This window comes from Polypterus senegalus, chromosome 3, assembly GCF_016835505.1.
Source record: "Polypterus senegalus isolate Bchr_013 chromosome 3, ASM1683550v1, whole genome shotgun sequence".
Classification (NCBI taxonomy): domain Eukaryota; kingdom Metazoa; phylum Chordata; class Cladistia; order Polypteriformes; family Polypteridae; genus Polypterus; species Polypterus senegalus.
In genome coordinates this window covers 222380334-222394258 of record NC_053156.1, presented here as the reverse complement: position 1 = coordinate 222394258, position 13925 = coordinate 222380334, and the positions used below count along the sequence as shown (strand labels likewise).

At 35.8% G+C, this 13925-nt stretch overlaps 1 protein-coding gene across 5 annotated transcripts in view; it reads left to right on the top strand.

Annotated features, from left to right (window-relative positions):
• nfyal (nuclear transcription factor Y, alpha, like) overlaps positions 1-13925 on the top strand; it is a 35498-nt gene that overhangs the window by 5971 nt on the left and 15602 nt on the right. For 2 of the 5 annotated variants that reach the window (XM_039748545.1, XM_039748546.1), the window contains exons 2-5: positions 1882-2028; positions 3202-3285; positions 11976-12122; positions 12704-12835. In XM_039748545.1, the coding sequence (XP_039604479.1) occupies positions 1948-2028; positions 3202-3285; positions 11976-12122; positions 12704-12835 (444 nt within the window). In that variant the 5' untranslated portion in view covers positions 1882-1947. The remainder of the gene's footprint in view (positions 1-1881; positions 2029-3201; positions 3286-11975; positions 12123-12703; positions 12836-13925) is intronic. The other 3 variants (XM_039748548.1, XM_039748547.1, XM_039748549.1) reach the window with 3 other exon arrangements.

Below are 13925 nucleotides of genomic sequence, written 5' to 3'. Positions count from 1 at the left end.
ATTACCTTAGATCTAAACCATTGCAGAGCTGATCTGTTCTTTAATTGCATGCCACAGGATGAACTGTTACATAAACTTCCACCCTTGATCATGACCTCCTTAAGCACTATAACTGTCTTTTAGCCTGGAAACCCTATTTCCCATACTGTATTCTCATATGTCACAAAATTTTTTAGTCACTCTAAATAAGAGTACATGGTTTTTGGAATATTAAACAGTGTTGTAAAACAAGCTATAGTATTGTTGTTAACTTTGTGCTGTGTGAAGTTACAAAAAATCTGCACACAATCTACTGTACTATGGTATGGTAAAGTTTTAAGCAAAATGGCACATGAAAGATATTCTTACATATACAGTATACATATATAATGTAAAAATAGACACACTAGCAATGAAGTGATGAGAAACGCTAAAGCAACATAGACTTAGGACAGTGGATTTCTGTGTGAATCCAAACATTTTCCCCTATTAACCTTTTCTTTAGATTTGCCAATTTCAGATACAGCATTTTCTTTGAAACTCTGCCTCCAAGGCCAGCATCTTGAAATCCTCTTTTCAGTGTTGCAGATTACACTGGTATTTGATGTGTACTGTTAAAGGAAGCTGTCAACCGAGGACATGCATGTAAAGAGTCTGTTTTTCACAGTACATACTCTGATTTACTTATCCTCTTGTACAGTGGCTTCTTGTCTCAAGACAGCAGTGGACACTTTCATATGAAATCTTCTATTTCTTGGCAATGTGTTGAATGGAATAACCTTAATTTCTCATAACAACAACTGACTGATGCGTTTCTTGAAAAAGATACTTCATTTTTGTAATTTTAACCAGAGTAACTTTGGAAATGCTAGTACCTTGCAACCCAAGAAAAGACAACTTACTTGCTGTATTGAATAGAACTTTAGATTTCATTTCTGCTAACACAGTTACAGAGTTGTTTCAATGACCCAATCAGCATTTAAACATAATTTACTAAGAATGAGCTAAGAGAGTTTACCATTAGGAACTGCAGTAATGGTTGTTGAAAATGGCAGTTTTGCAGTCCTATGTGAATGATTAATCGGGTTGTTTCAAGCAGCACTAACTATTGGAAACATTAGGGATGTCTTGGCTATATTTTAAATCATTGTAATGGTACCAAAAAAATTACTGTACAGCTTAGAAAAGTAGCGGCTGAAAATAAAATTTTTTTGTGCTGTGACTTTTTACCGATCACTGATCAAGTTTTTGTTGTTTTGGTGAAAATTGGCCAATATCAATAAGTGGCTGTTCAGTCAGAGCATTCTCTCTCTCTATCTCTCTAACATTTGTTTAGTAGGGTTGATACCTTCATTTAGCTCACTTAAACGAATTCGGAAGTGCTGCAAATAAAAATAGCTCAGTACTGATGATTTGTTTTTGTTTTTTTTTTCCTTCCTGGAATACAGTTAAGAACAAAATGGTGACATTTTATTTTAAAATTGGTTATTTCTTTTTTCCTTTACAAGCAAACATCTTACGATTTTTATTTTTGTATGCTTTCTGTTTAATTATCCTAGTTTTGTAAGTATTTTCAGTTTCCTCCAGATAATTGTTACATGTCTTTAGGGAAGTTCTCAAAGTTAAAGTGTACAAGCAAAAATGTTTGATCCTTAAACCAGCTGAGTTTTGAGTGGAACTAGACCACTGTTAATATCTGCTAAGAGCTGGTACAATTTTATTCACAAACACAGTGTAGAAAGGGGATTGCATCTTGCTTAAGCTTATATGTGTCTGCACTAACATTTGTTAAATGCTGGAATAGCAACCAGTCATACACTATAATATGTGTTTATATGTTAGAATTTTGTTATGTAGGGAAGGACCCCTGTTTTCTGACACATTCTTTTAATCTTTTGGAAGGATTTCATTTATTTGGAGAAAACTGAAAACTTTGTTGGACTACCTGCTTAACTTGGTGTTTTAGAAATGGAGCAGTACACAGCAACCAGTAACAACACCGGGGAACAAATTGTTGTGCAGACAGCGTCTGGGCCAATACAGCAACAGGTATGCATATTGCTAAGGTGTGAAGGTCTTCTTTTGTTTGGGGGGTAAAAAAGAAAAAAAATTGCTTTTATTTTTTAACAAGTGTACAGATTCTCATCATATTGGAAATATGCTGTTCAGTATATCCTGTTGCTTTTCTTTTGCCATTGTTTGGTTTTCTGAGTTAGCAGGTGTAGGTAGAAACTGATTCTGTGTGTTGTCCATTAAATAGGCCAGCCAATGGCAGTAAATATGGTGATGCAAGGCTCATACCAGGTGTAGGTGAAATAAATGCTTTTGTATCATAGGGCACACTCATTCAAACATCCATTTCATCAGTTTTAAAGAATACCATTAGACTATTAAATATAACGAAAAAAATGTTTTTTTACTCAAGATTTTCCCACAGTAACTGCTGTATGTCTAATATTGTTGAATGTATACATATATTATGTAGGATGAAAATTTGTATTTCTGTTGATATAATTTGCATTGATTTGTTTTTTATATCTTGTGTCCCCAATTCATCAGAATTGAGAGCAAGGGAACCAACCCTACATTTATTTACAGGGCAAATTCAGATTTGCCAGTTATCTTAATTAACACATGTGCTATTCTCTTTGCTGCTTTGTTGAATTGGATATCCAACCATGAAACTTCTGCCATATAGTTGAACTTGCATGACATGTTTTACACTATATACATGTCATCAGTGCAGAGGACAGCAGACATTGCTATTGAGCAAGGCAGTCCATCTTCTGACCTTGGAAAGTGCTACTACTGTTATAATCTCAAAATGTTAATGTTGTACTTATTTATCACTTATTGTGGTGTTTATTAAAGAATTTGGAACTGTTTTTAATATTTTCACTTTATTACTGTTTTTTCTTTTATGGCATTTGCTTGATGCTTCATACCATTTAACACATACCTTTTACTTCATAAATGCACATGATAGTATTATTGTGGGTGATATCGTTCTTGTAATTCACTTTCTTAAAATTGTTTTGTTGCTGTACACCTCTAATTTACAGAATATTATATCTTAGTTTCCTGCTTTTGACTTAAGGGTGAAAAAGGTTTGTGTCATTTTATGTATAACCCACCCACCCATTCAACCCCTCCCCGCACTGTACCATCATTACACATTACCTTTGATAAAGGCACTGTGGTAATGTCCTTTGTCTTCGGCAGCAGGGTGGGGTGACCGCTGTCCAGTTGCAGACAGAGGCGCAAGTGGCATCCGCATCAGGCCAGCAGGTGCAGACACTCCAGGTAGTGGTGTGACGTCCATTTTGTTTTCATTGTGCAGTGTGCTGCATGAGCAATCTCGATCTTGCATTGCTTCTTGGGGACTGTCTCCAAACATCGATCATAACTACTCCTTTTCGCATGTGCTGCCAAGTCTTTTACAGTGGTGAAAAATACTTGAAGAGACCATTTATTGTAAAGGTCAATTATTAATATAGCTTCACTAAAACTTAATTTTATGGATGCTGCTTGACTCATATCCTGACACATCTGTTGAGGTGGTAGGTTTACATTTGCTGATCTGTGATATTTGTGCTATTTGTTCTGTACATAAACATGTTGTATCAGAAACTAGCTTTCTTGAAATGTTGCATGCAGAACAACAATTTGTCTTGCAGATGTTGGCGCAACACTGATTGGAGGGACCTACATGTCAGTGATTTATACATTTTTAAGTAAAAGTGGACTTTGTAGAATTCCTTGAGACTCTAGACCAGGGGTCTCTTAACACGTCTCTCACGAGCCTTTCCAAGTAGCTCGTCAGAGGGTTAATGAATCCTACATAAATTTGAAAACTTGATTAGTCAAATTAGGGGTGGGCGATCTTTTCAAAAAATCATATCACAATCCTTTTAACAAAAAATTACGATCCACAATCTGAATTGCAATCTGTCTTTTCAATATGGCATACACTTAAGAGAATATCCGGACTCAAACTCAAGACCCAAGTAACACTTTGTTAAATATCAAACAAAGTTGAATTCAATTTTTCTCTTGTTAGCTAGCTGAGCGGAGTTAAGGAACACACCCCGAAGCTGGCAAGTGAGTGAGGAAGGCCCTCCCCTCGGCCCGCTGCGTGATTCTCGGATTTGCACAATTAAATCAGTACTGCAAGCAAATTATGATACATAACGAAATCAGAGAAGTTGCAAAATCAAACGTAATGTTCAAGCAAATTATAGAAAAAAACCTGATTTAAATCCGTTAAGTAGTTCTATCGTGCAAAGCAGACAGACAGACATTGGATTTTATATATTATATATTAGTAAATCTTCAAAATAATGTGCATTTAAAGTCTCAACAGCATTCTCAGCATTTCTAGAGCTTGGTAGAGCCAGATAACTATAATCTCCACCAAGCAGCTCTGAAAATGTCTGCTTTGTTTGGCTCTACATACCTCTGTGAGTCTGTCTTTTCTGACATAAATAACATGAAATTAAAGTTCAGAACAAGACTGACAGATGAAAATTTAAATGACTCCAGAAGAGTGAACCTAAGTTGCTACACTCCTCCGTACACCTGCCTCTCTTTTTGACTCCGTGCAGTGCCAGTCATCTGACTGATAAACACAACACACATGCAACTGGACATGTGAATACTCTTGTGAAGTGAAACAATGAGATGTAATAAAATGATAGATAAATAAGTAATATCTGTGTATTTGAAATGGCATTGTTTTGTTTTGACAGCATTCATGTTTTAATTCAGTAGTGTGAGATACACTTAAAAATGCATACAGACATACAAAATGCACTTGCAGGTGAACTAAATATTTTTAGTGATGTTTAAATGCAAAATGTGAGTTGTGGACACCAACATTTTCTAAATGTTCAGGCAAAACAAGCGTATTCAATTTGAGTTGAAAGAAGCTATGAGAATAAACTTTGGAAAACATGAGCAGCTCTTGGCCATTTTCATTTTGTAAAAGTAGCTCTTGGTGGGGGAATTTGGAGGCCCCTGGTCTAGGCATAGTAAAAAATGTCTTGTTTTGTTATAGCGTTTTTAATTATAGCTGCTTTTAAAACTACCTTGCAAAACGCTTTTCTTGTGTACAGGTTTTATTTCAAACTGACATGGTGGCCTTTGAGCCAGTGTTGACACTTGTACTGGGTAGGCCCTTTCACAATTGGTGAGTTATCTTGTTACAGCCTAGTGCCACAAGCAAAGTGCAAAATTAAAAAATAAAATCACGTGTTTGTGTAATGCCTGAAGGAATTAATTGATTCACAAAACTTTGACCAAAAAGAGAGGGACAGAGTCCAATCAAAGGATGCTAACTATAAGGAGCATTTCAAAAGAAAGTTGCCAATGCATTCTATTGTTGGGGCCTACAAGACTAGCATGAGATGCATGACATGCTGATGGCTTTATTTGTTTGTATTCTTCTTGTCATCTTTTTTAAAAATTAAAGTTCAAAGAGGTTGCTTTACCATACAGGTACTTTTTTAGATTACAGAATTACACAGATAATGTGCAAGTTAGCTTAAAAGTGTCTATTAAACTGTTAATAGGAAAGAACAGTTTGAGCGTGTCGATGATTGGACAGTTGGCCAGCAACTGGGATTAAACCTTCAGCCTTGTGTTTTCCATTCCAATTAGGCCACCCATTAATTACTTGTGCAAGGCTATGTTGTGTCTTTCTATTTTTGTTAGTTTTGTGATGTGCTTTGTAGTGGCTGCTGTTGTGTGTTTTCTTTGTTTTTTTTTTTTTTAAACTACAGTCATCTGGTCACCAGTAGAAACTTTCAAGTGGTTTTTGCTGATTTTTATAGAAAGGAAGTATTACTTGACCAGTTATTGAACCCATTAAAGTCCAGATCACAATCGAACTTCAGACCCAAGCAAATCACTTATATTGACCCCTGCACTTCTCAATTTCCTATTGTTCTTTCTTGTTTCTATTTGTTACTATTAAAGCAGACTCTTTGACGCATTTGTTTGGAATGCTGCTTTTTTTAACCTTTAAACATGTGTTTGTCTCAAAATGAAAGTCACTGTACAGCTGCTTTTTGTGCTATTTACTGAACATACTATACATTAAGTGGCCACTTTGTTTTGTATACTTGCACTAATTTACTACAGTTAGTGACAGTACTACATGAGAACAATGCTGTTCAAATCTTGTAGATGGGCACCATGAAATTGTATAGAATACAGCTTTGACAGGCTTCATAATTGGCACTTTGGTGGGAACCAGAATCACAGGCACCCTTGTATTAATTAGAAAATGCCACTCTCTTGGGATTTTTCAAAGTGTCGTCATAGGTCTGTTAAGAAAGGGCGATTACTTCAAAAATATCCAGAAGGGTTGGATGTGTATAGAAGCGACAAATGCTGACAAGACTTTTGGAGAGTAATAGATGACCGGTTTTAGTCCATCTAGCAACAATATTCAACAGTGGTATAGAAACATGGAATAAATAGCATATGGATGACAATATGATCATATAGATGACCTAGCAGTGTTCCAGTTCTGTTGGCTATAATAAAGATGAAGTGGTTTTAGTGAACGTGGGAACGCATGCAGAATACTCATGGATTTAGTAACCTGTTGCTTAATGTAATTTGAGGAGACTAGCACATGGTACAAATCAAATGACTTCATAGATGCATCTTTCTGAATGTTAAAATGCAGAGTACCATGAGTACTACAATAGTGTGGTATGATGGCTGCTTTTTGTTTCAAATCATGAGTTCCTTGATGCTTTTGAAGCAACATTTGAATGTCTCTGGATGTCTGAAGAGTGTTGCTGACAAGATACAGGATAATGTTCTGTAGGGCTGGGTATCAAGTGGTATTTTAAGTGGTGGATTTTGTTTTACACATTACTTAACCATGCATAGGGAAGACTAATATAATGCAACATATTTCTGTAACACTTTATTTGAAGTGTGTCCACATAGTGATTTCATAACATATGCATAAGCATGGAATGATGTTTAAGAAGAAATACTTGATTAGTAATGAACAGTTATCAGTATTTGGAACATAAGGAACAAAATATCTTGTGTTTTTTTTTTTTTTTTTAAACTTTTTCACATCACTGCACTCATTCAAAATTCACCATAATTTAACTGGCATACTGTATGCATTGCCACATCAGAGTTCACACATCATGGGGAGGCGCTCATTGTTTTAATACAATGCAATGGCATTTGTATTATCTTGCAAATATTATTATAAAGTAATCAAATATTGATTCTTAAATAATAAATTTGTTCAATAACTTATTCTTGTGTTCTGAATCTCCATGTAGACACCCTTCAACTAAACTAAACAACAAATTCCCCTGTTGGACATTTAAAATAATCCTGAATTAGTTGAAATTAAATATACAGTATAGCGGGAAGACTCATGTCTTTCTATAATTCTACAAGTTACACATATCTTTGGTTGCTCCCTTTATAGCAGTCCCTTTAATCAGTCTCAAAAATGTGTCCTTGTAGTCCTCAGACGAAAAGGAAGCATTTTAAATGAGGATCTATAACTGATAGTTTTTCACAGCGGCATTGAATTAATGGAAGAATATCCGGTCATCTGTGGTAGGTTGGTGCCCTGCCTGGGGTTTGTTTCCTGCCTTGCGCCCTGTGTTGGCTGGGATTGGCTCCGGCAGACCCCCGTTACCCTGTAGTTAGGATATAGCGGGTTGGATAATGGAGGGATATCTGGTCATCATGACTGATAACGCCATTATCACAAAGCTCCTTCAAGTTGGCTGCTTTGAGTTCACTTTTGTATCACAGGCTTCCCTGAAAATTCCAACAATTGCCCGCTTGCTTTGTCAGCTGAGGCACGTTGTAGGGTATCTTATCTTCACAGATTAAAAACCTGCTATAGTTTCCATTATTTTTTTAGGCATGAGGCAAATTAAACGGAAGCTTGGGGCTAAACACCGCCTCCAATGCAGATTGCTGAGACTCTACTCGTTTGGATGTCAACTGAGACGGTGTTTATGGGTGATGCTGGGATAAGTGATTTCTCAGATTTGTTTTGTTACTGATAATTTAACTTCTGAGCTGCACGGCTTACATATGGCTTTGTTTTTATCCAGGTGTTCTTTACTAATGCACCCTTTGAATCCATAGAAAGTAACTGATCTGTGATTTAAGTGTCTTAAGACACTGATTTCAGTTAAAGAGGACACACCATTTTATGCAAAGTAGTAAAGTGCTTTTTCTATAGAAAGCCTTAACAGGCACATTGGTCCCATCTACTGGAATGGACACCAAAAATGAAGATATGCAAATATTTACATTTAGTAATTGAGCAGGATAGATTAAATCTTGACACTTTTTAAGAATCAAAACCTAATTGTTTAAATGAGAAATGATTACTCTGAAGATTGCTTTTTTACCCCCCACCCCCCTCCAGGCCTAATGCTCAATGACAGAAGATCACAAAAATTAGTCCTTGTGTTTGTCTTTATTTTAAAACAATATCCAGGATCCACCATGATAAATCCCTTAATAATTTAAAACTTTTGTCATCTGGCCTATTAATCTGTGCTTTTTAGATATTTCGCCATCTTTTTTTTGTTTTTGGCAATATTGATATGAGAACCGCATGCAATACTCTAAGTACACTGTAAAATACTGAAATATACTGTACCATAATAATAATCTGCTTTGACTAGAACTACACACATTATGCCATATAATCTAACATCCTATTAGCATTCTTAGCTGCTTCTGGATGTAGAAAATAAATAGAACAATACATCTCTTGGGTCTTTCTAATGAGGGATACATTGAAGTTTTGAATGCACTTCTTGTGAATCCAAATCTAACGTTCTTACTTCCTGCTTGCAATTCTTTATTTGCATTAAATTGCATCTGCAAAAATATGCCTAAGCATGTATTCTGTCCAGTTCTTTCTATAATGATTTGGCTGCCAATGAATTTAGCATCATGTACAAACATGCTATTTATATATTTTTATTAAGACCATTTATGTGGCCACAACAAATAACCAGAGGGATACCCCTTTTTTTTAACATTGCCTAAATCAGAGATGATTTTTCACAACACAACCCCTTCTGCATCTGATGTTTACGGCAGTTTTTGCATTCATTTACACACTGCAATCTTGACTCTCACCTTCAAGTTTGATCACTATGCTCTTTTATGACACCTTACCAAAAGCTTTCTAAACATCAAGATATATGATATGCTAGTGCTGGGCGGTATACCAGTTCATACCAAAAAAGTTTTTTATTTTTATGATATGGATTTTTCTTATACGAGAACACCGGTTTAAATAGCCTAAACAACGTTCAGAACGTGGCACAGCGGGATACTGTTTAAGGGGGGACTTTTTCACTGCTGCACCGTTAAACAGGCATACAACAGAGTACATGCCTTAATGGAGGTATTGAGCAGTGAAAATGGACAGAGAACATTCCTAAACGGAAGCTGTAGCAGATGATAAAGTTGAACATGATGACGCAGAAGAAATTTTGAAGAAAAAAAGTTGTCTGTTGCCTGAAGATATAATGGTCCACATCCAAACTTTTAAAACCAAAGTGTTAAAATGTGTGACTATTGTTTCTATACTGCTGGATAATACTGCAAGCCAAGTTGTACTTGTTTTATTTTATTATTTTCAATATTGTGTAATAGTGTGACGATGCTGATCCCCTACATACTCCCTCTTCCCACATGGGAGTTGTTGAACCAACACCGTCGATAGTTATGACCAAGATGAGCTGAGAAATCTTATTGAAGTCAGGGGATGGTGGAAAGTGCTCAAGCGCTTTTGTTAAAACCAGTCAGAAGTAAAACCAAAAGTTTCCATTGTGCAGTGTTCAGAAAAATACAGTACCCAAATAAATAGCAAATCCATAAAACCAGTGAAGCATGGGGATAAAATCCATAATAAATAAATCCGTTAAAATAGAGGTTAAAATGCAGTCTCTCTCCTCGCCCGATTGCAGTACACCACCTTCTGCCTCCACGGCTCACCTTTTACGAGCGTTGCTGGCGGAACCTTTGCAGCACGAACTGCTTTCTGCCAACTCCTGTCTTGGCTGCCGCCACACTGCACAGCCAGACCGTTTAAGGTCGGCACACCTCCCCTGTCTTCTTTCAGCGCTCAACCAGTCTCTCCTAAGATCCATTGGGAGGTCTCTTGCATTTCGCTCGCCCCACTCTACATGCTTAGTCAGTGGGATGAACCAGCCCCTAGATCGCCTCAGCCTGCGCTCCCTCACGGAGCCCCAGCTCATGCTGCCTTCACCTTCCTGGTGTCTGTATCGTCTCCCATGACTGCCTTTTCCCTTCTTTAACCTCCTTGTGTTCTATCTTTTCTTTTTTGCTTCCCCCTATTCTGCCGGCCCGTAAATATACATCTCTGTGGGTATGGCGCCTCATTTACATGCTGCAGTTAGCCAATGAAGCAATAGAGAACGATCGGGTCCAACTCGCCCTAATCACCTTATCAACTCCCTGTGGTCGTGCAATCACGTTTTGAAGTAATAGTATTACTGGAAGTTGCACTATTATTTACTTTATTGTTATTAATTATTAGTTTAAATATTATGCAGTTGGTAAAGTTGTTTAAAAAGTCACTTGAACGTGTCAGTGGACAGAGATTGTTAACATTAACAGAAAGTGTAGTTGGTTTACAAATAAGATTTACTATTTATTCCTTTTCTAAGACATGTTCAGTGCAATACAACTTTTGACAAGCACCTCTGGATATTTTAGTAAGTCAAAATGCCTCTTTGGATGGTTGACAATATGTTGTCAATTTTAGTTTAAGTTGTTTGCAAATATTGTTCAATAAAAAGGCTCTATATTTTGACTGCAACTGTCATGCAGTGTGATTCCTTCTCTTCATTAGTGCCTCATTAGTGCCCCCCTCCTTGAAAACTATCACTTTATGGGGCCATGCAAACCTGTAATAATACTTGTGTGCACCTTAAAATGTTTTTTTGTACAATGTACAATTCTCATGACAGTGGATAGGTTATTCTTAGCCAGTCTGTTGCAGTAATTGCAGTGGAAAATGTGGTTAACTCATGGAAAAAAAAATACCGTTGAATACCATGAAACCGGTACAATTTTTTGAAAAATACCGTGATATAGAATTTTGGTCACAACGCCCAGCACTATGATGTGCACACTTTTCTCATTGTATGCTTTTGTTGCTTCCTCAGAATTCTAGTATTTTATTGAAGGGTCATCTCTCCTCTCTAAATCTAACTGCCTACTAATACACCTGTTTTTTATCATGTGCTACTCAATCATTTCCTTAATTTCTTCCATTAATTTATCCATGATGTTGGTTAAATGTATAGGCCTAGAGTTACATAGGTTAGTTCTATCATCTTTTTATATAATTGGTTAATAATATTTGCTAGTTTCCAGTCTGTCGGAATTGCCCCAGTGTACATTTGGCATTAGTGTGTGTGTGTGTGTGTTTTTTAATATTAGGATTTTCTTTTAAGAATTTATATATAATATCCAACTACCTTTTTAGTCTAAGCAACATTTTTTTGCTGTACAATAAGAGAGGTTCTTTCAGTTATTTATTGTAGGTGCAATGTCAGGTTAAATATCAAAGCTTTCATCGATCAGTATTGCATTTTTCATTCTTGCTAAGTATGAGTTAAATATAAACCACAAATAGTTATATCCCACCTTTTTTCTATTTTTTCTGTATTATATGTTAAGATGTGCTTAAAGACTATATTTGCAGCAAGCAGTATTTATATAAATCTTGCATGTTTCCTTAGTTCGAACTGATAAAAAAATGTTAAAAACTTCACAAACATGGGGACTTTTGCAAATTTGCCTGGTGTGTGCCTTTTGTTCCAAGATGCAGATTGCTGTTCTGTTGTAAACCTTGTTCATATTTTTGTCACTTTTCACCCACTTGCTGGTTTCCACAGATAGTTTAGTATTATTACATATTAGTTTTTCCTTCGTGGTTATAGGTTCAAGGGCAACCTTTGATGGTCCAGGTGAGCGGAGGCCAGTTGATAACATCGACAGGCCAGCCCATTATGGTTCAAGCAGTCCCTGGAGGACAAGGGCAGACTATTATGCAAGTGCCTGTCTCTGGAGCCCAGGGCCTTCAGCAGGTAAAAGTGCCTTTGGGCTTTTCTATTACATCTTGAATCATTTTTTTCCTTTATAGCTCATAATTATCATGTAATTAACCTTGCACTATATTCAAATATTTTAAGCCATATAATTCCATAATGGAATACCCAGTTTTAATGTATCTGATTTTAGGTTATTTAATCTATTTTATGCAGGTGTGTTTTTTTGTTTGTTTGTTTTTTTTTTTTTTTAATGAATAGTTAAATTTTTACATATAAAGCTTTTTAAATCTCTGCTTGATTTCATTTTGATTAATGAAATTGCCTGATTTCTTTCTAAAAATAAGTACTTTATTTTATGATTGCAATGTGTGTGTGTTTGATTTTATTTGTAATTTTAACCTCCAGTATTTGTAAAATTGCAATTAAAATGGCCCCTTCTGTATTATATACCAAGATGCATTGTACTTTGACTAGTTTTTATAGAAAAGATGTAATGACATGAAATGAAGTGAGAACTATCAAGCATTATTATTCAGTTTTTTTGCAATAATATTAAATCGTATTTGATGTACTTGCTGTTAACTTTAACCTATTTTATATTGTTGCTGCCTCACTAGATTCAGCTCGTTCAGCCAGGCCAAATCCAAATCCAAGGTGGTCAGGCTTTACAAGTGCAGGGTCAACAAGGTCAGGCTCAACAAATCATCATTCAGCAGCCCCAGACTGCAGTTACTGCAGGGCAGACCCAGGTAAGGTAATGATAGTGTACACATAACAAAAATATAGTGATAAAAATAATTCTATACCATCTCCCGTTTTTGTTTTGGTAGTTTATACATTGTCAGTAAGGCATGAATGGAGTCGTCTGATTTCATTCTCTTTTCCAAATATATGAATCTGAATAAATGAGAAACTGAAATCTACGGTGGTTAATTGTGGGGTTTGTTTATTACTGGGTTTAGATTGTTGTAGCAAAAAGCAGAACACACTATTGTTCTAAATGGTCATGATGTGCATAAAAAAGCACATCCTCTATGGATCAAACGTTGACATTTAGATTACAACATCCACATTCAGTAGTTATCCCTGAAAGACGCTTATGCTTCTCTGCTTTCCCCAGTAAGAAAAAAAGAATCTGCATAGTGTCAGCATTTTAATAACTTTCCAATATAATCGTGTTTTATAGAGATCAAAAGAGAACTTTTTTTTTTTTTTTTTAATAATAGACTTAGACTTTTATGTATTTATTTATTATGACCCAAGTAGTCTTCTGTTTTGCAGCTCTTTAGTAAAGTATTTCATTATTTTGTTCCAGGAGTATGCATCTGTGTGCTCATATGGACATGGTACAGATTACCATAGATATGTTTTTTCTTTTAAATAGCATTTTGTTTTTGAAATAGCGTAAACATACCTAATATGTTAGTAATTTTAGACTTCTATGTGTTTATCATTAGTTTTTAGTTTTATCACAAAATCTGTTTATATAATAAAAACACATCCTGTAACATCACAGCATAAATGATTTATCATAACTTTCTGGTGTCCTTGCTAATAGTTGTCAAGGTTTAGATCTTCAGTATTCTTGTGACACTGAAGAATCTTCATTTACTGCTGAAATTATTCTACAACCCAGTGACTCATATTATTGCTTTCCAGTAGTTGGAGTGTTGTTAATTTTTCATGTTGAGTATGCTCCTCCCTGTATCTTGTACATTTTTTCCATGTTTACTTAGGTTTCCTCAGTGAGCCATCTTTCCAACAAACCCTCAACAGCCATATTTAAGGCTGCTGTTGTTAGACTGACTGGCAACTCAAAATTTGCTTAATGTGAGAGAA